Source organism: Sus scrofa, chromosome 7, assembly GCF_000003025.6.
Source record: "Sus scrofa isolate TJ Tabasco breed Duroc chromosome 7, Sscrofa11.1, whole genome shotgun sequence".
Lineage (NCBI taxonomy): Eukaryota > Metazoa > Chordata > Mammalia > Artiodactyla > Suidae > Sus > Sus scrofa.
This window is the reverse complement of record NC_010449.5, coordinates 21,627,085-21,652,782: the sequence shown is the minus strand read 5'-3', so window position 1 is coordinate 21,652,782 and position 25,698 is coordinate 21,627,085. Positions and strand designations below refer to the sequence as shown.

Genomic DNA, 25,698 nt, shown 5'->3' with positions numbered 1-25,698 from the left:
CCCTGGCCCAGCACAGTGTGTTAAAGGATCAAGCTGAGGCTTAGAGTTAGTCCCTGGCCCCAGGAACTTCCATATGCCTCAGGTACAGCCATAAAAAAAAAAAAAAAAAATACTGTTTTATCAAAAATAAGTTCTGTAAAGTCTGGAAACCAATGATATGCTTTAAAAATTTTGAAATTTATTTTGCTAATACACTGTTACAAAAATAGAAATAATTGAAATACTTGGAAAGATAACTATTTTATTTTTGTCAACATATTTTCCCATTATTAATAGCATCAGCCTATAAATTTATGCAAATTTTTAGCAAAATGATTATAACTAATTGACAGCAAGTAAATGTGTTTGTAAACTTACTGATGTTTTATATTCCAGAGAACCAGGAGTTGAACCACTTAATATGAATAGAATAAATGAGAGTGTCCCCCAGGAGTTCATCCTGTTAGGTTTCTCGGATCGACCATGGCTAGAGCTTCCACTCTTTGTGGTGTTCCTGATTTCTTATATCTTGACTATCTTAGGCAACCTGGCAATAATTCTCGTGTCACGTCTGGATTCCAAACTCCACACCCCCATGTATTTTTTTCTTACCAATCTCTCACTCTTGGACCTTTGCTATACCACAAGTACAGTTCCACAAATGCTGGTGAACATATGCAGCATCAGAAAGGTAATTAGTTATGGCGGCTGTGTGGCCCAGCTTTTCATTTTCCTGGCCTTGGGTTCTACTGAATGTCTCCTCCTGGCTGTCATGTCCTTTGATAGGTTTGTAGCCATTTGTCGGCCTCTCCATTACTCAGTTATCATGCACCAAAGGCTCTGCCTCCAGCTGGCAGCTGCATCCTGGATTAGTGGCTTCAGCAACTCAGTATTACAATCCTCCTTGACCCTTCAGATGCCACTCTGTGGCCACAAAGAAGTGGATCACTTCTTCTGTGAAGTCCCTGCTCTGCTCAAGTTGTCGTGTGTAGACACAACAGCAAATGAAGCTGAACTATTTTTTATCAGTGTACTATTCCTTCTAATACCTGTGACACTCATTCTTATATCATATGCTTTTATTGTCCAAGCAGTGTTGAGAATACAATCAGCTGAAGGTCGGCGAAAGGCATTTGGAACATGTGGCTCCCATCTAATCGTGGTATCACTTTTTTATGGTACTGCTATTTATATGTATCTGCAACCACCATCACCTGCCTCCAAGGACCGGGGAAAGATGGTGTCCCTTTTCTATGGAATCATCACACCCATGTTGAACCCCCTTATATACACACTTAGAAACAAAGATGTAAAGGGAGCATTTAGGAGGTTGATCACAAGAATTGTCTTAATCAAGAAATAGGAATACCCAAGGGATAGGCCTTGTTAAGGACTTGAATTTACATATTTTAATAATTTAATTCTAAATTTCTTTAGTCTGACTACTCTTAGGAAGAACTCTTATGGTGACTTTCTCAAATAAAATGTTATTGACAGAAAACTACACTTATTTCCTACTGCTTAAATATATTCATTGCTCAAATCCTAAGCACTGGTCCATTATGATCCCCTAATACAGTGTAACCTTGAAATATTTAAAGTCTCAAGCTTTATAGCACTGGTTTGTGGACTTGGTGAAGAGCTCATCAAAGTGCTGAGGAAAATACTTGCACGCAATGAATTGGTTATTTGGCAGATTTGATGAATAGTTGCACTGTAATGGTTTTGCTTCTGAATCAATACTGCTTCTCGGAGTTCCCATCGTGGCTCAGTGGTTAATGAATCCAACTTCAGAACCATGAGGTTGCGGGTTCCATCCCTGGCCTTGCTCAGTGGATTAAGGATTCCGTGTTGCCCTGAGCTGTGGTGTAGCTCAGATTCAGAGCAGATCTAGCATTGCTGTGGCTCTAGCCCGAGGCTGCATCTCCGGATTAGACCCCTAGCCTGGGAACCTCCATATGCCGTGGGAGCAGTGTAGAAAAGGGGAAAAAAAAAAAAAAAAAAAAAAATATATATATATATATATATAGATATAGATATACTGCTTCGCTATCCTTTTTTATCTAATTATTTCTTCTACAAAGTATACTATAAAGTCAAAAATACAATAAATATAAAAAAGCGGATCTTAAAACTTTAACATGCATCAAAACTACCTGGAAGACTTTTAAAATTCAAGATCACTGGGTGTCACCCCACCTACATTCCCAGAGTTTCTAGGTCAGTGGGTCTGGGGGGAGGGGAATTGCATCGCTAATGAGTTCCCAGATAATGCTGATCAGGGACAACTTTAAGGACTGCTACCCTAAGATTAAAATGAATAAAGATGTTTTGCTGATGTTGGGGGTCAGGGTGGGTCCTCCCCAGAAATGCCACAAAGGTGTAGTGATTATTTTGAGTTGAAGTTGCTTGAGAAGCAGCAGATGCAAAAAGGAAACTCTGACACTCCTCTGTCCCCTCGAAAACAGAGTAAATCTCTCCCATAAAAGGTGCACTCCCTACATCTGGAGCTAGAAGGACACCTTGATCACCAGAGATAGGGAATTCAGGGCTGAGAAGTCTGTATAAACAAACTGAAAGTGAAACATACAAATTATTGGCCTCAGTTCTAGGATTCATCTATTAAGAGGTACACTGTAAAACTAAAATGCTTCTACAGAATAATGACTAGAGAGAGAATGGAGGAATCAGAACACCATGCCTCTTGAAAAGTTACTGAAGTCATAGATTTGTTTAACATGAATTGGAAAATGTTTTGTCAAATTATGATGCAATAGTTCTCTTCACATATTTGAAGGGCAGTCATGCAGAGTATTGTTTGTTCCATAAAGAAAAGAATTCATATTAATGGGTAAAAATAAAGCCAGTTTTAATATAAGGAAAGGATTCACAATTAAAATTTATATTATACCATGATGAAATAGTTAAACATTTCTGGCAATGTGGGAAAACAGAAACCTCTGTAAAACAGAGATTGAAATAGTCTACATAATGCTTTTCCACTTTAAATTCTGTTTTGGAAATTTTCTGTAGCTAAATCATATTTGCTGTAACCATTTCTGTTAATGACCAAAAGAACAAAAGTAGACACAGATTAAATAATAGATATAATCAAGCCTTTGGGAAAATGTCATGTTGATTCTTGTGGCTTCTAAGGAAAGAGCTAGTTGGAAGCTACTCTTGTTGCTGGAATTTGGCCTCTGTCTGCCAGTGCCAACTGAAATGCAGAGACAGAGTTTTGGGTAAGAGAGAAAAAAATAGCTTTATAGCTTTGCCAGGCAAAGGAGGGTCACAGCAGGCTACTGCCCTAAAGACTGGGCCCCCCATTAGAAAGAATTGGGAGGAGTTTTATAGTAAAAAGGAGAAAAACAGGCTTTCACATAGGAATCAGGATTGGAACAAACATGCATTCTTCTTTCTTTGGGGGAATCTTAGTCATCAAAGCTGGAGTCAGGAGATTCAGGTACGATCATGATGGTGGCTTCTGGGTTATTGCCTAGAATCACAGTACTTGTAAAAAGGGTGTATTGATCAGAGATTAGAACAAACCAGGAAAGTTCCTGAAAAACATCATGTGCTAATAATCTTTAACCCATAGGCAATTGTGCTCAGGGTGCCTAATCTTTAGCTTTCAGGTGATTGTGTTTAGGGTTCAATTAAGCCAAGGAGAAGGACAAGGAAGGACTAAGCTGTCCTTGACTGTTCCTCCCTTGTCTTCTCATCCCCTCCCTTCCCTGATCATCGATTGTCTGAACCTGTCCCTAGCAACTCAGGGAAGGTCATGATGGTGAAAGGTGAACAAGGCCCATTTCCTAAGACAAGAAATGGGGGACACGGAAAGGCTCTTGCACCCAAGAGCCCCACAGGGCCGTGTCCAGTTTCACTCTGACTCAACATCTGGGAGTTAACACTGGAAAAAATGGAAAAGCTTGAATGAATAAATACCTCTAGGGAGATAGGATTTTCAATCCTGAAGTGAAACTGGACTACCTGGTTTGTAAGATCATTTCTAACCTAGAAAGTCTGTGGCTGTGTCAATTCCAATATAGGGGGAATCTTGTTAAATATGTATTTAAAAAAACCTTCCTGAAGACAAAATTTGTGATATAATGGAATATTTAAATAAAGGATACAGTGAAATTTATTCTCTCACAGTTCTGGAGGTCAGAGTTCTGAAATCAGGTAAGGTCATACTTCCTCTGGAAGCTGTGGAGACATTGGGGGTGGGGGGGGTGTTGGGATGGCGTCCCCGCCTTCTTTGGTTTCTGGTGGCTGCTGGCGTGCCTAGACGTCCTTGACTTGTGGTTGCATTACTCTCATTCATCTCTGCCTCTGTTTTCATATCTCCTTCTCCGTGTGTGCCTCAGTCTAATCTCCCTATGCCTCTCTCTTATAAGGCTTATAGGATGGCTCATCTTATATGATGGCTTTTAGAGCCCACCCAGATAATCTAAGATAAATTTCTCACCTCGAAGTTGGTGACTAATCATATCTTTTGCCATATAAGTTAACATTCAGAAGTTCTGGAGATTATGAGGTGGATATATCTTTTTTTGGGGGGGGTCATTATTCAAGCTGCTACATCATCTGTAATGTTGAGGGTGATACAGCCCATCATCCCCTGAAAAAAGAAGCTTTTGAAGATATCTTCCTTCTAGGACCTGAAAACTCTGTTGAGTGGCCATACTCACTGCATATGGAAGTTCCCAGGCTAGGGTTTGAATCACAGCTGCAACTGCCAGCCAGAATCCAACCCCACCTCCGTAAAACCTGAGAGTGGGAGCCATGTGGCAGAGTAGTTCTCTTGGGTGCCCATTCCCCACTGCTCTCTGCTCAGGCACCACTTCCCAATAAAGTCTTTTGCTTTGTCAGTACATGTGTTTCCTCAGACAATTCATTTACAAGAGTTGGACAAGAGCCCATTCTCAGACTCTGGAAGGGGTCCCCCCTTCCTGCAACACCATGAGAGATATTTGGAGGGAAAAGGGGCTTAAAGCATGTCACTGTCAGGAAGAAATTTTCCTCTGCCCTCCTAGGTTCTTGTGGCTGGTCTAAGAATTAAACTGACATGAGACAAATTAACAGGGGAAAATCAAATTTAATAACATGTATACAGAGGAGAGGCCCAGGAAAACTAACTTGCCAAAATGGCCAAAGCCTTCTTCTCAAATACCTTAGCTAAAGATAAAAAGGATGTTGAGGGTGGGGCGAGTCTATTATGGGAGATTGCTGGGAAAGGCACAGGAAACAAAGGTAATTATGATAGAGATTTAAGTCATTGTCTTTTCCATTGATAACAGTTTCTAGGGATATGGTCACCCACCTCAGAGGCAGAGAGGGAGACACCCTTATGAATAAATATTTTCCTTAAAAATATAAATGTTCCTTATAGAAGGGCAACTCCTTGATTTTTCAGAGCCCTTTCCATGTCTGCTGTTTCCCAGAAAATAACCAGCTTATAACAAGTAATATGCCAAAGAGCCATATTTTAGGGTGGCAAATTCTGTTCCCCTACATTGCAACAAATGTGGGCTAGGTGTGGTGCAGGGTCTAGAGATCAGAGCCCATTGTTTCTGCATGACCCAGCAAATGTTTGTTTACCAAACCTTACCAAACTGCAGACCAGGAGAAGCTCTGAAAACTGAGTAAAAGTTACCCTTCTGAAAGAGACATTTACGTTAATAAGGGAAATCTCCACTTGGAAGCATGTCTCCCTCTCTGTATCAGGAATAGCAAGATAGCCAAAGCTCTAGATATTTTTATCATTGGAGAAAGAACTGACCTAAAGGCATAGCAGTCATACCCCCTGCCTTACCATGCTTTGCCAAGAAGCCCTCCCATAATTGGCTCCCCTCCTCAACCTGCCCCCCATATGGAAAAGGTATTTGAGGTGGAGGCTTGACCCATTTTGGAGAGTTACTCATTTCCCATTACACAGGTGGCGTACATGTTATTAAATGTATCTTTGTTTTTCTCCTGTTAATCTGTCCTTTTTATTACAGAGGTGTCTAAGCCAAGAACCTAGAAGGGGAGAGAGAATATTTTTCCTCCCCCACTGGCGTGACAGTTGGTGTGCCTTCATGGAGTGAGTAAGAAAGTGGGAGACAGATTATAGGTAGAGGTATTGAAACCACACAACTCAGGTTGGGACTCAAACCCACTGTTTTTTGTTGTTTGTTTGTTTGTTTTCCTACTTTTTAGGGCTGCACATAAGCATATGGAAGTTCCCAGGCTAGGGGTTGAATCAGAGATACAGCTGCTGGCCACAGCCATAGCAACTCAGGATCCGAGCCACATCTGCAACCTACACCACAGCTCACTGTGCCAGATCCCTGACCCACTGAGCGAGGCCAGGGACGGAATGAACGTGAATCCTCATGGATACCAGTCAGATTCATTTCCCCTGCAACACAATGGGAACTCCCCACTGTTTTTTAATTAAAATCACATACCTGGTCTCAGGACTTACTGAAGTTCAGGTTCTTTATGTCTCAGCACAGAAGGAATTCAGCAAGAGGCAAAATGATAGGCAAGAAGTAGATTTATTGAAAGAGATAGACAGGCCATCTTGGAAGGTGAGAACACCCTGGGAGATACACATTCCAAAGACAGAGTGCGATCTGTCTCGAAAGATGAAAGTGACCCTGAGAAAAACACACTTCACAGATGGAGAGTAGGCTACCTCAGAAGACAAGAAGCCCTGAAATACAGAGTGGTTAGTTTTCATGGGCTGGGTAATTTCATAGGCTAAGGAGTATGAGGATTATTCCAACTATTTTGGAGAAGGGGCAGAGATTTCCAGGAATTGGGCCACCACCCACTTTTCGGCCTCTTATGGTTGGCCTTGTCATCGCACCTATGGTCACGTCATTTAGCATGCTGATATAGTACGATGAATGTATAATGGGGCTCAAAGTCTACTGGAAATCAAATAATCCACCCATCTTGGACCTAGTTGGTTCTAACCTGTTATTGTGGTGTCCTTAAGGGCTATGTCATTCTTTAAGGCCTGTGACCTGCCCATTTCCTTCCTGTTTCAGTATAAAGTGGGATCAGAATATGCCACCCCCAAAGATGCCATTTAAACATATATATTATTTTGAGCTGATGGCAATTGAGAATCAACAATATAACTAGATAGGGTAGGAGGTCCCTGGAGAAAAAGAACTAGACATAGCTTTCTTGACATAAAATAAGCCATTTTTGTTATAAGCTGTTGCCTCAGAATCATACCCTTGCCTCACTTGCTCAAATAGAAACCAATTACTCTATGAGGTTTCGGTTCCGTCCCTGCCCCTGCTCAGTGGGTTAAGGATCCGGCGTTGCCGTGAGCTGTGGTGTAGGTTGCAGACGCGGCTCGGATCCCGCATTGCTGTGGCTCTGGCATAGGCCAGTGGCTACAGCTCCGATTCGACCCCTAGCCTGGGAACCTCCATATGCCGCGGGAGCGGCCCAAAAAGAAATAGCAAAAAGACAAAAAAAAAAAGAAACCAATTACTCTTATTTAAGTTTCAGCAGAAAGCTGCAAAGAGGAGGAAAAAAAAAAAAAAAAATACAAGAACTAGTTAGAACCAACTAAGCCCAAGATGGTGGAAGATCTGACTTTCAGTGGACCTTGAGGCTTATTATATGTTCATTAGACTACATTAGCATGCCAAATGACACACCTGCCAAGGCCATGCCAGTTGATGTTTGCCTGACAACTGGAAAAAGAAAGTAACAACAGTCCCAGACCACACCTCTGTTCTCTGCTAAGTCACAAATATTCCTCCCACCCTTTCCAGTTCCTTGCTTTTGCTAACTAAGTTCCCATTTCTCCATTCTTTGGCAATTGAATAAAACTTGTGCTGTTCCAGTCTCACAAATCCAATGGGAAAAAGAAACTCCCTGGCTGAAATAAGGGATCTCCAGCTGGGCTAGGACCCCAGTGCTATTCCAGGCAACCAACCAGACAACAGTTTTGTGATCCAAGCTTGCTTGCCCTTGAACAGGTCTCAGTAATCAGTGACTTAAATGGAACAAAAGAAGGCAGAAACCGAGGAATGTTATCAAGCAAAAAAGTAACAATAGCAATGATAGTAAATCAGTTATAGGGACTTCTGGTACTGTTTCATGATAAATATTAGCACAAAGCATTTTCTTGAGCTGTCTTGAAGAATTTAAACACCTCTCATTCTTGAGTGCACAACCGCCAGATCAACTGGCGCCTAAGGGAGATGATTTTGACTTTTTCTGACCTTGTGACTCCAATACACTAAAGCTTGGATTCTTCTGAACTTTGCCCCAATTCTATGCTGAATTCTCTGCTCAAGTCCCTTCATGAATATGCATATATCCTTAGCTTAAAATTTAGCCAGTTTTGCTTTCAGGGAGACACTGGTTTGGGAAAATATCCCCAATGTTCTCCTTACTTGTTGCAATCAATACATCCTTCTTTCTCCCAGTCTTTGGCATGGTTGTGACTTTTGGCTTGACACCTACCAAGAGGTGAATCCAGTTTTCAGGTATCCACAGGCATAGAAAGAAACCTTGGAACTTCCCTTTTCTGGCTAAAAGCAGAAATCCTAAGATATGACTACTCTACTACCCTAAATCCCTTCTCAGGGGGAACTTTAGGGCCACGAAGATGGAAATTCAGCACCAAGATGAGCCTGCACAAAGATACTTTACTAAAATTGCCGTTCTGTTTTATTAATTTTCCCATATATTTTCTTCCCATAATTTACTAGAGTCTCAAGCCCCTCTTTTCTTTATCAAGCCATTTCTCCACAACTTTACTCTCTGTGAAAATGGCATATCAGGTTCTGAATCTAACAATTTCCTTGATTTTTCATTTTTCTATAGCTCTCCCCATGCACATAAAATTAAAAATAAAATGTTATGCCTTTTTCTCTGTTAATGTCTGTTTTCAGTTTAATTTAGACATCCCAGTTACTGAACCTAAGAGGGTGGAGGAAAATTTTTCTTCGTTTATAGGTAGGTTGGGGCACTGTAGGGTTTATCCTTTACAGTGGGTAAGAGGGTGCCACTAGGAGGTTTGAGTAGAGGAAGAACATCATAGACTGTGATACAAGCAAGGCAGAAGCAGGGAGAGCAGTTAGGAGGTGTTATAATAATTTAGGTAAGAAATGCTGGTGGCTTGGACCAGGATGGTAATGACAGAGTGATGATGAGAAGTGGGGAGATTGGGAGTATATTTTAAAAAGACAGCTGACACTGTTTGTTGATAAATTGGACATGGCCTGTGAGAGACAGAGAGGAGTCAAGGATTAAGTCCAGTTTCAGGACATCCTCTTGGAAACTGAAACATCTCTGACTTGAACCTAGCCTAAACCCAGATTGGTACTTGAAACCACAGTTTTTTTTAGAATCAGCCACCTGGTATCTGGATTTGCTGAGGCTCAATTTCTTTTGTCTCAGCACAGAAGGAATTCAGCCAGAGACAAAATGATAGGCAAGAAATGATTTAATAAGATAGGACACTTGTGAGGGATCCAAGTGGGCAGGCGGAGGAGGCCCTACCCTGAGAATTAGGTGGTCAACATTTTTATAATTCAAGGAAAGTGAGGAGTGGGAAAAGACTGCCTTCTTCCTCACTCTTTGAGTAGAAGAGTAGGCCTCAGGCTTACATCCCTAGCTCCTCCTTCATATTGGGTCAGAGAGTATTTGACCCTACGATGTCAAACTAGGACTGTCAAAGCATTTATTCAAATCAACAGAAGGGTGGTTAACTTATGCTAAAGTATGTTAAATCATCTCAGGTTTCCATATAATGAGGGTCTCCTACTTTGGAATGTGATCTTTCCCTTGAATTCCTGACCTTGGTCCCATGAATCATTATCTTGCTGAACTTGAATGCAGGCCTCATATAATCTTTCACTTAATGACCTGAAGCATTTCATGCTTTTATTTATGGTTTTATAGGCTGCTTCATTCCACTATGTTCTGATGTCTTTCTTGAGTGATTATTAACTTAACAGTGGTCTCCCAAAGTTTCCAAGTTTCCCTCTCTATCTACGGTCCCCTACTGGGACTTCTACAACTACCTGTGTAACTATGCTACACTATCATCTTCTCAAGTCTGCAAGAAAGACTGTGAAGGGGAGCAGAATATACAACTCCAAAATATGCCACTTTGGCATATAGATTATATTGAATTAAAGGTAATTAAGGAAAAGTTAGGGTAGGGGGGAGTCTTACATGTCTGAAGCAACGTCCTAGAGCAATGGGGCAGGACATAGCAATGGCCTTCACTCCCAGGGAAGAGGGAGACAACCAACCAGCAGATTGGCTCATTGGTTGCCCAGGAAAGCAGCCCAAGGGCGATACCCTCACTGCCCCTTTGATAAACTACCAAGCTGGAGATGTTCTGATCTGAACTTAAGAATAATCACTAGCTGGGGCCAGGGCAAGTACATAGGCATTTACTGATTAGGCTCTAAAATTAAGAGGGAAGTTCAGTCAGGTAAGTAAGGTATAGTGAAGCAGGCTCTGGTTGAGGAGGGGATGAGCAAGAGAACAGCAATCTTGGGTGGCCTAACCATAAAAGGTGTGTGGGGTGGGGGGCAAGGCAGGCATATAGAGCTTTGGGCGTGGTTTTAAGGAGTGCAGTTTCATCTATTCCTAGTTACACATTTGCTCCCATCCACCCATCCCTAACCTAAGCTGAGCCGCAAGTAGGGCTTTCTTAAACGAGGCACTGCAGTTCCTGAAGAGGCTATGGCCATAATGAATGAATGAGTAGCACAGAGAGGATGGTGCTTAATGAAAACCACCTTCTAAGTTAAAAGATGGAAAGCAGAGACCCCAGAACTACTGGATCAGGGGCTCTTATCCTAAACTCCAAACGTGAAATCAAATGCAAACATGCGTGTGTACAGGCTTAAGGAGTTTGTCCAGATCGTTCATCATTTCTTGCAGGGATCTGTGAACCCACATGTTAAGAATCCCCCACCCTAGACTTTTAGGGGAGATGGTTAGAAACAGAAGACAAGCACCTTTGGCTTTGAGCAATGGTGAGCTTTTAAAGATGTGTTTAACTTGTGAGTTTAGCCCTTATGACTGTGTTGAGTCAGCAGAATTTCCCAGAAAAAGAAAGGGGCTGTCAGGAAAATTTGTGCTTCAAAGGAGATTTATAGCGCACTCTTTTCGAGGTGTTCCATTCTGATTCTCTGAGAGCTATTTTACAACTCTGTAAATTGTAGATAACTGATAGCAGTAGAAAATAATTCCTGTCTATAGACATTCAAATTAATTCTGTTTCTTGGTGGGACATTTTCTTCTTCCCCAGTCCAGTCCCACTACTAACCTCCAACTGTGTAAAAGCCCATTTGGGCCTTATTTACACTTTCATTTCAATATTCCTGATCATAATTGGCGTCCATTCTCTGAATTCGCCTTTGAACTTGCAGTAACACTTCATCAGTTATCTCACTAATGAATTGCATAATATCTTTTTTAAAGGGGTTCATTTTTATATTACTACGAAAGTCATGATTGTATATTTTGGGGGGAAATTACCCTTTAATTTGACCTTTGTTCTCCATTTGACTGGATGGAATATCTAGTGCTACCTCCATAACCATGGCAACTGAAACATAGGCAAACCCACAGAATTCCTCCCCTCCTAACCAGCCCCAGCAGAATTCCTAGCCAGCCCCAACCCCGCTTAGCTTCCAAGATCGCACCATATCCAGTGCGATCAGGGTGGTCTGGCGAAGACAAGGCCATGGAATTCTTAAAGCCCCCACTGCATGCCTAGAGGGGAACATAACTAGGCTCCTTTCCCTTCCACTTCCCTCTTGTTCCTCCCCTTCTTCCTTTTGCTCCCTTACCCCCTTTCTTCCTTTCAGCCTCAACCCCTTTTTCCACCTCCCCTACCTTCCAGAACCCGCCCGGACATGGAGGCCCTCCGCATACACAATCTATCCCCCGCCTCGGAAGCAAATTGAGGCATTAAGCATCCAAGGCTTGCAGGGACTCTAGAAAGTTCAGAACCCTGGAGCACTCCGCAGGTAGTTACGTAGGGCCGCGCGGCAGCTGCGGAAAACATCCCGAGACTGGAAGGGCAAGGGCGCCCGCGACCCAGGGGCCAAGGGCTAGCATCGCCGGAGCGCGGCTACCGCGTCGCTGAGACGCGCCTGGGAAGAGCGGCCCATGTCCTGGCCAGCCTCCGGAATCGCAGGGGGACGCTCTGAACTTGCGGAGGAAGGGAGGGTTTCCTGAAAAGAAAATAAAAAGGAATATCGCCAAGGTCTACTCTTTAAGAGCGAAAAACTAATTATTTTGGAAAGGAAACATGGATTGTTTCAATAGGGTGACATAGATAGCAGGTAAAAACCATTTGTGAACTGAGCAGGGCAAGCGACATATGCATTGGTGGTTCAGTGGTAGAATTCTCGCCTGCCACGCGGGAGGCCCGGGTTCGATTCCCGGCCAATGCATCAATGTGCTTTTTGATTCCTCCCTCCAATTTTGAAAATTCTGATATTAAAGTCGAATACTTACCTTTTTGAATTTTGACCTAGTTGTATATTTTGTTACCTTAAGACCTAGAGTCACTTCTGCTAGGTGAAAGGGGCGGGCTGGCGACGAGCTGTTTTCTTAACGGGAACACCGAATTTTCTACGTTCAGAAAATATGGCCATTCTGCTCTGGATTCATTCCTCTGTTTGAAGCATGAGTAAAGCTGACGAATGGCCTTTGAGAGAAACAACAACAGCAGGAAAAAAACCCGCATTTTTAGCTGATAAAAACAGTAGCCCTTAAGTAAACATATAATAAAAGGAGTATTTCTGAGCTGTGGTAGCGTGTCTAGCAGAGTGGCGCAGCGGAAGCGTGCTGGGCCCATAACCCAGAGGTCGATGGATCGAAACCATCCTCTGCTAAGCTGTCATTTTTTTTCTTTACTTGAAAGCAGGAAAAACGTGGGCAGCTCATCGGTATATTTTCCTCCCAAGAAAAAATTTGAGACGAAAATAATTCACATATCAGAAAGACTATCAGATGCGCCATCTCAGCAAAGAAGTAATATTAACCCATCGACTGAAAGATCTTCATCTTTACCTATCATATAGTAAACAAGAATTTATATTGAGTTAATTTCAGTTTCAGAGATTTGGTTAAATGAAGTTGGTGCTTAGCATAACAGTTCTCAACAATCTCTCCCCCTATTTTGTTTTCCTCCTTAGCATGTATCACTATGTAGCATATAGTGTATTTTATTTATCCATTTAGTATTTTCTCTCCATTGGCATGTAAATTCAAAAGAACAGAGTTTTGTTTGTTTTGCCATTGTGGTTCTTGTAGTGTCTACAACACGGCCTGCCACATCTTAGCATTGGTCATTTGTTAAATACCTTAAAAGCAACAATTTCTATTTTCTTTCTGTCTTTCTTTTTTCCTTTTTTTTTTTTTTTTTTTTTGGCCCTGCCTGTGGCGTAGCAGTTCCCGGGCGTGGAGTTCGATAGGAATCGAATCTATGCCACAGCAACAACCCAAGCTTCTGTAGTGACAACACCAGATCCTTAACCCAGTGTGCCACAGAACTCCCAAAAACTACAATTTCTAATACCCCAAACACCAGTCTTCGATGTTATTCTTTGCTTATTGATTCGCCTTTTAAGAAATTACAGAAGAGTACAAAAATGACCACAAAGAAACTATTTAACGTTATGATATATTCACTACAAACTTTTTTATAATTAAGGAAAACAAACAAACAACAGCACATAAAATTGAAGTATTCTTCAACTGCATCCCAATCCTAATACCTCCTTTCTCAGGGCAGTTCTATCATGATTTTAATGTGTATCTCTCTCTTTTTTTTTATTGATACTTTTTATTTGCACAGAGTCTGGGAACAATTGCTTTTAAAGTTTTCCTTTAAATGACACAATGCTTATTTTTAAAAGCATTGACTTACAGTTATCCACATGAATGGATTTCCTTTACAATACTGTTGATTTTGAGTCCATTTCTATGTATTATTCTGTAATCAAACATATGAGTATACTTAATGTTTACACAAATATCTGCAATGGGAGACCAAATGGCCATATTTGACTTTCAGTCGGTTCTAAAATGAAGGCAACTTAGTTTTTTTATCAACCTGGAAATACAGGTTTTAGAAATTCTGTCATTAAAGTTATTTCAGCAACTGTATTTATTTATTTTTTTCCACATCAAAGTCCCATCACAGTAAAGAATGACAAGATTCAGTTTAGGTGCCAGGTGAGAGCTCATTTCATTTTCAATCTTGCTTACATATATGTCCATGGCAAATATGATTTTCATCTGGAGATGATTTTTAAAACACTGTTCTCCATAACAACCTTTCTAATCTCATAGATCACCAGAGGCACATGTGATTAATCTAAAGGGGAAATTTTACCAAGAAAAATGAAACATTATTCACCATTTTCCTCCTGGATTCTATTTAATAAATACACTTTCAGTTTGTTCTTGGGTATTGTAAGCATAGATTAAACATCTTCTCAAAGTGGTAAATTCATGCTACCTCCTAATCTTCTACAAGGCACTAATTCTGCTCTCTACATAAAGAATTTCTTATTGCCATGCATAAACATGAAAAGAGGACAGCCATGTTACAAGAGTGTCGACAAAAAATGTAATCTTAAAAGATTACATTCCTTCTTGATCTTGTAAAGGGGCCGTAATGAACCATGATTCCTCACTCACTACAGTTTGTATGTGTAGATCTGGATTGTGTAAACTGTCAATAATAAGTCATTTAATGTACAGTCTTCCATCTCAACAAACTTATGTAACTGTGTTTTGTCTTTTAAAAGGCAGAACAGTTCTTGGTGCATTCTGAGATGCTCTTCTCGGGTTACAAGCCCCAGTTTGGTTTGAATACCGTTTTCTATTTCTTTCTTAGATCGACTGATTAATTTTTATGTTGACAGTTGCCAATTTAGAGTATTCCTTATTAAAATGCAAATCCTCTTGAAAATTTGAAAGACTTGCTGACCTTGGGCCTGCAGCCCCAGCTGGCAACAAAGCGAAATCATACTGCGTAGGCTTGTAGCCTTCCATTTTCTGCCATTCCCACTGGTCCTCTTAATTTGCACACGTTAGCTGGCACTTATCAACAACCTTGTGCTGTGGTTGTTTGTAGAGCATATTAAGAGAACATGAAACATGCTATTAAAACTGGGAAGATGAAATACAGCATCAGAAGTCTTTGTGCTTCAAGAAAAATAGCAAAGAGCACACTGCAGCCAGTTCTGTTTTTACCTGCTCTGTCCTCATGAGCATTGGACCCCTAACCTCTAGGTTAGGGAACATCACAACCATCTCTTTAGCTGCTGTTAAAGCTGAATGTAGACATTTTATGAAAGACAATTTGAATAGAAGGATCAGTCAAATTATGGGAAAAAAAAAAAAGGCCTTAAATGATGTTGTGGACTGAATTGCGTTCCCTCAAAATTCATTTGTTTCAGCCCTAAACCCACTGTAACTCTGGAGATAGGGCCTTTAAAAAGGTAATTAAGGTTAAGTGAGATCATAAGGGTAGGGTCCTAATCCAATGACACTGGTATCTGTAAGAGGAAAAGACTCCAGGGGAACAGATGCACAGAAAAAAGACAATGTGAGGACACAGCAAGAGAGCCATCTGTAAGCCAAGGAGGAAACCAATCCTGCCAACACCTTGGACTTCTGGCCTCCAGAAGTTTGAAAAAATAAACTTTTGTTAAGATACCCAGTGTGTGGTATTTTGTTGTGGCCGTCCTAGAAAACTAACACAAGCATTTTTTTGTGTGGCCACACCTTTGGCATGCAGAGGTTCCCGGGCTAGGGATGGACCCCCAAGCCACAGCAGTAACCAGAGCCACAGCAGTGACAATGCCAGGTCCTTAGCCACTGAGCCACTAGGAAACTCCCAAGCATTTTAATAAGATTTATTTTTTGGACTTAGGCAATAGAAACTATCAGGGCAGGACTAAGAGACAAAAACATTTAGAAAGGAAAGAAAAAGTCCACCTGCAAAGAGGTCAAGAGTCAGACTTTGGAAATCAGATTGTTATGATCATTATACAACTACAGATGTGATAAATTCATTTGAGTAAAAAAAAAATTTTAAAAAAAGTCAGACTTTGGGGAAAACACACACACATACACACAACTATTTGAAATGGTGAAGAGCAGTTGTGTTTGTGTGTGTTGGGGGGGGGAGGTACAAAATGGCTGAGGTTAGCAGGTGTACATTGACCTGTTCATGGTGGAAAAACTGTAACTTAATCACATGATAATCATAATTTCAAGTCCTGACGCAGCTTCAAAGAATGGTCTAGCAAAAGTCATTTTTTCATTAGGCATTTAGGTTTACATAAAACATTCAAGTTTTTATTACTTCGAGGACCAGAACTAGTGTGAGCATAACCCTATTTTTTTTATTTATTTTAAGGTATAGAGCATTTTGATTTTTGACTCCTTTTTATTTGGACAGCTCTGACCAGACCACAAAACAATACCTCTCTCCATCTCTCACATACACACAAGTAACTCTTGAAGAAACTAACTTAAATCCAGTGGTTAAAGGGAGACAGAAATGATTACTCTGCTTATCCCAACTCAGGGTCACTAAAAACTTGAAGTTAGAATGCATTTCAGTTGGATCTGGAAAACATAACGCCTTGGTGCGGTCCTTCTGTATTCTTGCCACAAGATGGCAGAAGAGGGCAATGCTTCTTATTTCACCCACCCAAGTTAATTCTTCCTCAGATCTCTTAACAGTTAAAAAACATAAAACAAACAAACATACAAACAAAAACAAAACAAAACACCTATCTCGGAAAGAGACTAAATAATAAAAAGAGGGGATGAATATGATGCCAATGAGTTCAGCATGAAATTAGGGGATTGCTTTCCACCAAGTAGGGTATCTTGTCAGTGGGTTCTTTTGCCGGCACCCAAGGCCTAATGTCAGAGGTGCAGAAACTGGGAACAGAGTCTCATTTTAGCGGAGTGAGTAACAACGCATATATTTTTCACAATCCATTAACCTGTTGGCATGACTTCCGGGAGGCTTGTTACCTGGGACAGGGATAAACTGTTCCTCTGAGATAGAGTCTAAACCCACAACTTTAAGGGAAGTGACAATAGGGAAAGACAGGAAATGTTGCAGCCTGGAGTAGGGTGTGAATGTAGGAGCTTGTTACTTGCTGTTAGTGGGGAAAATATATATATATATATTTACAATAGCAATCATTTTCTGGTGAGAGGGGATGACAGGGCAGCAGAGAATGTTAATGCTTTGAACTGCAAAAAAGAATTTAGGCACTATTGAAAGATTCAGGGAAGTGGGGAAGTGAAGGACTTTTGATCATGCCTTGAAAGATTCCATTTCCTAATATTCCTAGCTAGCCCATGCTAGTATACAATCTTCTCTTAAATACTGAGTTCTCCGCCTTCTATGGCAGGATTTTTAATCGTTGACTCAAAGCACCGTTAGAAAATTGTTCTCCCAGCCTAGCGAGTCCTGGCCTACCTCCCTTCCAGCGTCTCCTGATGAAACACTGGAAGAACGCGCTTTCCCAAGTTGCCGAGTTCCTTGTTCAACATTTTACCCTTAAGGAACTTACTTCCCTGATCTTTGTTCCCGTTGCACTTTGCATTATATCGTTTCAATTCACCTAGAATCTCCATAGACAGGGCTAATGTCACAGTACCAATTCGGTAGTGGATGGGAACCAGACACAGAACACGGAACCGTTCATTTTCACCCTTATGACTCTTGGCTCCAGAGCCTGGTGCATTCCATTCCCTCAGTAGAAGCAAGGTAAGATTTTACTTTCTAAAGAATCTCTTCAAAACTCACAACCCCGATAGTAGACAATCTAGCCAATCACAGCCCATGGCGGGCTTTTCAAACAGTGCTGCTGCCCAATCAGAGACGGGGGGACGTTACTTTCCTTGAAAAGTGTAAACAAACGCGAAATTTTGGCTTTTGTAAGAGGACAAAACAGAATATCTTTTTCAAAGGGCGTCGAAGAACCCATTCCAAATTTGCATGACACTGAGCCCAAATGCTTAGCCAAGACAGCTTCAGAGGAGGGCCCTTTAAATTTTTACCCAGTTTTCCGCTCCCAAACCGGCCCCTTACTCTTGCAAGAGAAACTATAGGCAAATGCACCAGCACCACCTGTTTCTCTGAAAGGGTAGGTGGCTCTGAAAAGAGCCTTTGGGTCGGCCATGGGTGGCTCACTTGGCACTGGTGTACTTGCTGACAGGCTTGGCGCCCTCAGACACAGCATGTTTGGCCATCTCCCCGGGAAGCAGCTGGCGCACGTCCATCTAGATGCCCGAGAACGTAATGGTCGAGCGATTTTTGTAATGCGCCAGGCGCGATGCCTCGCCCGTGATGCGCTCGACGATGTCGTTAACGAAAGAGTTCATGATGCCCACGGCCTGTGTCCGGGTAGACCTGCTTCAGCACCTTGTACACGTACACTGAGTAGCTCTCCTTGCGGCTGCGCCTGCGCTTCTTGCCGTCCTTCTTCTGCGCCTGGTCACCGCCTTCTTGGAGCCCTTCTTGGAGCTGGGGCAGATTTAGCTGGCTCAGGCATGGTAAAGAAAAAACCCTTGAGAAACAATAAATGAGGACAAGGACGGTCGAATCCTTTTTACCTACAAATCCGCAGGCAAACGCGATGCAGTAAAGTTCTAGGTCTGATTGGCCAAAACTAGTGATGACGTTATGTGAATATTGTCCAATAAGAACACTCATTATTAGGAAGCGCTTTTTTTTTTCTTGTTTAAAAATGGGATTGCAATCTTAGCCAATGGAAATGCGGATTTTTCGCTCCCAGTTGCAGCTATAAATTGTGAGTTTCTCTTCTTGCTCCTTAGTTACTACTGGTGTAGATTCTGGTTGCTACATCATGTCCGGACGTGGGAAACAAGGAGGTAAAGCTCGCGCCAAGGCCAAGACCCGCTCCTCGCGAGCCGGGCTCCAGTTCCCGGTGGGCCGAGTGCACCGCCTGCTCCGCAAGGGCAACTATGCCGAGCGGGTTGGAGCTGGGGCGCCGGTGTACTTGGCGGCGGTGCTGGAGTACCTGACGGCCGAGATCCTGGAGCTGGCGGGCAACGCGGCTCGCGATAACAAGAAGACGCGCATCATCCCGCGCCACTTGCAGCTGGCCATCCGCAACGACGAGGAGCTCAACAAGCTGCTGGGCAAAGTCACCATCGCTCAGGGCGGCGTCCTGCCCAACATCCAGGCGGTGCTGCTGCCCAAGAAGACCGAGAGCCACCACAAGGCCAAGGGCAAATAAGGCCTTAATTCATACTTCAACCTCAAAGAACAAAGGCTCTTTTCAGAGCCGCCCACCATTTCTGTGGAAGAACTGAGCACTTTTGTAAAACCTGCCACGAATACCTGGTTAAGTTTACAATATGTAAAAAACGTAGTTTTCCTTTGGAACTGACCAGGCACGTGTTGACTTTTAAGGTAGAGGCCTGTTTGAAGTTTACTCAATTGCAAACCCATGAACTCACCCGCCTTTATTGTCTCCCCGGGACGCATTTGGGGTGATTACTTGCTCCAGCAAATGTACTAAACCATTTTTAAAATTTGTCTCACTGGAACCCAGTGGTCCATTGGCCAACTAAAACTCCACACTCAAAAGCTCTTTTCGAAAGAGCATTTATAGGAAAACACCTAATCACTAGTCAGTGTAAACCTCTCTTCCCTCAGGCCTGCTGATAAGTACACAATTTACATGTTAAAGTCCAATCAGCCGTTTAATTGCATCACAACCCATTAATGAGTTGAGATAATCACTAGTATTTAGTCAAGCCCACATCAAGTATCCTCCCTTCCCTACACAACGCTGTAGCCCAGTTCTGTGTTCAGGTGCGAGAGTGTATATTGACTTTACTTTGAATTATTTGGTACATTCATTAAAAACAGATTTTGATGTAGTGAAATGGAACTACTTTTTAGAGAAAATGATGAATACATTATTCTGCTCTAATTTTCTCCCATATCAATCTGTAAGGGGGGGGTCTCCACTGAAAATGCATTTCTTTTATAAAAATTTAGGCGCTGACCGCCACAAATTGTGGATCAAATTCCCTTTCTCCTCTGGTGAAATCTTAACGTTTGGGTCGAAAACCGTAAACTCAGACAGGAGAGTACAGCTATAATTCCTTACTGTAAAAATAGAAAGTTAAAAACATTACGGAAAGTAAAACCTTTTTAGAGGCAGTAAGAACCAAACGAAGATTGGACCAAAAACCAATCAGGTTACTCCTGCAACAGTTCTGACCAATCAGGATTGGATCATGACTATAAAGTCTGGTCCTGGCATCAGTTCTCCATTGCTTCTTTCGCGGCGTCAGATCTCTCTCTATGGCTCGTACCAAGCAGACCGCTCGCAAGTCCACCGGCGGCAAGGCGCCGCGCAAGCAGCTGGCCACCAAGGCGGCCCGCAAGAGCGCGCCCGCCACCGGCGGCGTGAAGAAGCCGCACCGCTACCGGCCCGGCACGGTGGCCCTGCGCGAGATCCGGCGCTACCAGAAGTCCACGGAGCTGCTGATCCGCAAGCTGCCGTTCCAGCGGCTGGTGCGCGAGATCGCGCAGGACTTCAAGACGGACCTGCGCTTCCAGAGCTCGGCCGTGATGGCGCTGCAGGAGGCGTGCGAGGCCTACCTGGTGGGGCTCTTCGAGGACACCAACCTGTGCGCCATCCACGCCAAGCGCGTCACCATCATGCCCAAGGACATCCAGCTGGCTCGCCGCATCCGCGGGGAGAGGGCGTAAAGTTGTCCTTCCTAATTTGCCTTGGACGTATTCGCTTTCTCCCTCCCAAAAGGCTCTTTTAAGAGCCACTTTCTGTTCTCACTGAGAGTGGCTGTTACGCTTGCTTCGGTCTTTAGTAAATGGGGGATGGGGTGAGGAAAGGTTTCTAACGCGAGATTCGCCGTTTTTTGTCACTCAAACTAGGCTAAGTATTTGCCAAGGCAATATAATACCATGATTCCTTTACTATTCAAAGATAAAATTTAAAAGTCTTGAAAATTTAAAGGCAACAGTGTTTGCTTGTACCCTGAAAAATCGAGCTAAGGATTTCACAAAGTGTTGCTAAGTTTGGCCTCTCTTCACCGGTGCCAAGTAGAAAGGCGGAGAAAGTTTTGGGTGAAGAAGAAATAGCTTTTAAGATTTTACCAGGCAAAGAAGGCCACAGCAAGCTATTGCCCTAAAGACTGCCCTCCCTTGGGGAAGAATTGCTGAGGGTTTTATAGACTCTAAGGAGAAAAACAGGGTTTCAGAAAGGAATCAGGATTGGGGCAAACAGGTGTACTTTCTTTGGGGGAATCTTTGTGACCATAACAGAACCTGGCATCAGGAGATCTTGACAAGATCCTGGTGCAATACTTGCAAAAAGGGCATATATTAATCAGGGATTAAAGCAAATTAGGAAAGTTCCTGAAATACATCACGTGCTAATAATCTTCAGCCACAGGCAATTGTGCTCAGGGTACCTAATCTTTGCTTACAGGTGATTGTATTTAGGGTGCAATACAATGAGGGAGAAGCACAAGGAAGGGCTCCAAGCTGTTCAGTTTTAAAGTCTTCATTTCTAAAAGAAGTATAAGGAATATAATTTTCTCTTAGGTGTATAAGATGCCTCCAGCGTTATGTGTATCCCTTGAGAGGGAACCAGGACTCCACCAAGGCTGTGCTGTTGTTGCTTGACTGGCTCCCTTGTCTTTGCATCCCGTTTCTTCCCTGATCAGCAATGGTCTGAACCTGCCCCCTTGGAATTAAAGGAAGGCCAGGGAGGCTGAATGAGGCCCATTTCCTAAAAACAAGAAATGGGGGACATGGAAAAGCTTTTGTGCCCAGGAGCCCCAAAGCGCTCCATTACAAAAGGAATCAGTCAACAGAAAAGGAACTAGGCCAACTAGGTAAACTGGGATTCAGAGCATAGATTATTAAGTCTCTCCCCTATTTAGGATGTAGAAAGTCAGGGAGCTGAGTTCTTGTTCACTTTTGTTCTCCAATGTATCTTCCAGCACATGGAAAAATAGGCACCATTCATGTTTTAATCAGTTATTGATTTGAACTGTCCATTATCCCAGGAGGGACAGAGCACATCTAGGTTAATTAAGGCAATGATGTTTTGCCTAGAATCCTAAGATACTGGGAAGACCTCAAATGTACTGACACTCATTTTCTTTTATACAACTCTGAAAATCAATGCCAGATCTGGCTGAAGGTGTAACTGTTTACCAAGAAAACAAAACAGGGTGTTCAGACAACATTTTTGTTCTCACGAGAATTGCATTTCTCACTGTTTAACAGCAGCACCTGGTAACCTTACAAGATAAAGCTCTTTGAACTATTTAATCTCCTTCACACCTGTTCCATGATTTGATACTATAAAATTAAAAAATTACGCCTCTGGTTTTAATTTGTCAGCTTTCAGGAGCCTCGTGATGCAGACATGCACAAGAAGCAATCCACAGGCACCATGCATGCCATCAACATCTGACTTTCCAGAGGTAGAAGCCACAGTGGGCTCACTTGGGGCAGAAATACCCTCCACACACACCCCACTGGTGGACTTCCCTGTCTTATTGTCACTTACATGACAACACACTCCCAATTATGAAATCCTAACTCCAGGAGAGTATTCTTCCAACTCCGCATAAACTGGTTTTATTTATTTATTTATTTAGCCATACCCCCAGCATGTGGAATTCCCAGGCCAGGGATCATACCTATGCCACAGCTAACCAGAGCCACCGCAATAGCAAGGCTGGCTCCTTAACCCTCTGAGCCACCAGGGAACTCCTTGTGTGAACCTGTTTTAAAAGTTAAATTTTGCCCCCTTTCTCTCACCATATATATAAGGCCAAAGATTTTTGTTCTGTTCACTGTTGCATCTCTAGAATACAAAAAAAGCCCGACTCAGGCACTTATTAAATTCTAGTTGAATCAATGTATTGTTAATCTGCTATCTTTTATTTGGCTATTATTAAATTTGCTGTCTTTTAAACACAAGATAGCCTCAGGTAGTGGTAGTCACAGAGTGCTTCCCACCTCCTGCATTACACATTTCATCCCAGATTCTTTTTGAATTTATTTATTTATTTATTTATTTATTTATTTATTTATTTAGTCTTTTTACAGCCTCAGCTGCAGCACATGGAAGTCCTGGGCTAGGGGTTGAATTAAAGCTTCAGCTGCCCACCTAAGCCTACATCACAGCAAGGATCTGAGCCACATCTGCGGCCTATACCACAGCTTGCTGCAACACTGGATCCTTAACCCAGTGAGCGAGGCAGGGATTGATCCCAATCCTCATGGATACTAGTCAGATTCTTAACCCACTGTGCCACAACAAGAACTCCTCTTTTTGAATTCTATGGTGAGTGGATACAATACTGATGACAACAATTATATAAAGCTCTACATTTACCAAAGTATTGTCACATATCTTTTCATATGTGAAGTTGATAATGGCTCCCTGGGTTTAGACAAGGCATATATTAATACCTAACTAGCTCTAGAGGTCTGTATTTTCCAAAGATCGCCAAGTACTGGGGAGACAAAGACTGTGGATCTCAGCTTGGAACTCTTTCAAAAAACCCTCAAAGGGAAAGAGGAGATCTGGATAAGCTTCCAATGGCTGCAGAAAAATAAAGAAGGAGGAGTGATTTAAAAATAATAATAAAAAGCTGGGCAGAAAGGCCTGTTTTCCTTTAAGTGGAAAGGCAGAAATTAGATTCTTCTAATGTTTTCCAACTCCTCAGTAAGGACATCTGCTGGGATGTGAGAGTTTTTTCTGAGACCTGAACTTCAGATCCCAGAAGTGTGCTATGGATCAGTGATGACATGTTCTGTTTGAAGCCTAAGTTTGATCACAGGAAAAGTAGTTGTAGGAATTGTCCAAAAGTTATTTGATAATCTTCCCTTCAAAAAATGGAACCTAATTCCTCTTACCTTGAGTGTACGCTGGATTTAGAGACTGGTGTATAGTGAACAGAATAAGGCAAATGGAATAAAGTCAAAGTGACAGCAAGCTACTTTGGGGTACTAGGTAAAAGGTGCTGTGCTTCCTGCTTGCTCTCTCTCGGGTCACGTGCTGGGGATGGACTGGGGGAACCCCAGCCCTCATGTTGGGAAAATACTCAGACAACCCTGTGGAGATACCTGTACCATAAGAAGCTGATGCCTTCTCCAACCCACTGAGAGCAACTACCAAGAGCCATGTGAATGAGAATTTGCAGCCCCAGTCAAACCTCATCTGACTACGGTGCCTACTGGCAGCTTCATTCTTCACTTCTCGGAAGACCCTGAACCAGAACCACCCCGTTAAGCCACTCTGATTCCTGACCATCAAAAACCGTGTGAAATAATAAACTTGTTGTTTTAAGCCACTAGCTTTTCTGGTAATTCATGCCACGAAAATAAATAACAGATAAAATAGGAAAAACAAGAACAGTTAGGAGTTATCTGATAGATTCCACAGATCTAATTTAAGGAAAAGAATAAAACAATAGGCGCATAACAAGAAATCCTCTCTTTCTTCTGAGAGCAAGAAACCAGTAAATGGCAAAAATAAGAGCTGAATACAAGGCTCAGTCAATCTTTTTTTTTTTTTTTTTTTTTTTTTTTTTTGTCTTTTTATCTTTTTAAGGCTGCCCTTGTGGCAAATGGAGGTTCCCAGGCTAGGGGTCCAATCAGAGCTGTAGCTGCTGGCCTATCCCTAGGGCCCCAGCAACATGGGATCCTAGCCTCATCTGAGACCTACACCACAGCTCACAGAAATGCCAGATCCTTAACCCACTGAGCAAGGCCAGGGGTCGAACCCGAATCCTCATGGATCTTAGCTGGGTTCGTTAACCTAAGGCTCAGTCAATCTTGATGTTATTACTCAGTTCATACATGCTCACACTTATGCCAGGATCTCCAAAAACATCCTCTAGCTGTATTTCCAAAAGAACAACAACCAACCAACCAAACAAACTGGAATAACCACCAAAACCAGACACCAAATCTGAGTACTTTTAAAAAACGAGACTTGCAGAACACCAATGTCTTAATGTGCTGGAGCTGCTGTAACAATACCACAGACTAGGTCACTTATAAATAATAGAAATGTAATTCTTATCGTTCTGGAGACTGGATGTCTAAGATCAAGGTGCTGTCAGATTCAGTGTCTGGTAAGAGCCCACTTCCTAATTCATTGATGGCTATTTTCTCACCTTATGGAAGAGACAATGGGGTCTCTTTTATAGAGGCACTAAGCCCATTCATGAGGGCTCCACACTTAGGACCAAACCACTTCCCAATGACCCTACCTCCAAACACTCTTACACTGGAGATTAAATTTCAACATATGAATTTGGGGAGAACAGAAACATTCAGCCTATAGTAACCAGCCTGATTTGAAGATTCATAGTCTCTGCCCATGTTGGTAAACCCAGGAGGACAAGGCAGCAGGGTGTCCCCACCCTAGGGACACTCGCCTTCATCTTGATTGTTTTTCCTCTCAATCTCCAACCCTGGAAACGCCAGTAAGATGAAGAAATGAAAGAATCAGAGTTCCTGGTAACTATTGTTGGATGTATTTCAGGCATGAAAACTAGCTAAATTAGGAGACACTTAGAAGGGACAATAAAGACATTACTGGTTACATGGTATTATGAAATTTGGGAAACAACGTAGGACAGTAGGTAAAA

The 25,698-nt window shown here is 42.3% G+C and overlaps 3 protein-coding genes, 2 non-coding genes and 1 pseudogene across 5 annotated transcripts; 5 read left to right on the top strand and 1 right to left on the bottom strand.

Annotated features, from left to right (window-relative positions):
* LOC100514111 (olfactory receptor 2B2) lies at positions 341–1,342 on the top strand. Its single transcript, XM_021099821.1, has one exon. The coding sequence runs from the start codon at positions 401–403 to the stop codon at positions 1,340–1,342; it is 942 nt and encodes a 313-aa protein (XP_020955480.1). The 5' UTR covers positions 341–400.
* Positions 12,352–12,422, top strand: TRNAG-GCC. The gene has a single exon. It is a non-coding gene; the product is annotated as a tRNA-Gly (tRNA).
* Positions 12,795–12,866, top strand: TRNAM-CAU. The gene has a single exon. It is a non-coding gene; the product is annotated as a tRNA-Met (tRNA).
* LOC100513549 lies at positions 18,205–18,696 on the bottom strand (annotated as a pseudogene).
* Positions 18,844–19,916, top strand: LOC100622387 (histone H2A type 1). The gene has a single exon (XM_003356570.4). The coding sequence runs from the start codon at positions 18,885–18,887 to the stop codon at positions 19,275–19,277; it is 393 nt and encodes a 130-aa protein (XP_003356618.1). The 5' UTR covers positions 18,844–18,884; the 3' UTR covers positions 19,278–19,916.
* On the top strand, positions 20,316–20,822 carry LOC110261664 (histone H3.1). The gene has a single exon (XM_021099837.1). It carries the CDS (start codon positions 20,357–20,359, stop codon positions 20,765–20,767), a length of 411 nt encoding a protein of 136 aa, XP_020955496.1. The 5' UTR covers positions 20,316–20,356; the 3' UTR covers positions 20,768–20,822.

Bases quoted from the DNA above. Each gene is read 5' to 3' on its own strand.
- LOC110261664 (XM_021099837.1), top strand. From the start codon at position 20,357: ATGGCTCGTACCAAGCAGACCGCTCGCAAGTCCACCGGCGGCAAGGCG.
- LOC100514111 (XM_021099821.1), top strand. From the start codon at position 401: ATGAATAGAATAAATGAGAGTGTCCCCCAGGAGTTCATCCTGTTAGGT.
- LOC100622387 (XM_003356570.4), top strand. From the start codon at position 18,885: ATGTCCGGACGTGGGAAACAAGGAGGTAAAGCTCGCGCCAAGGCCAAG.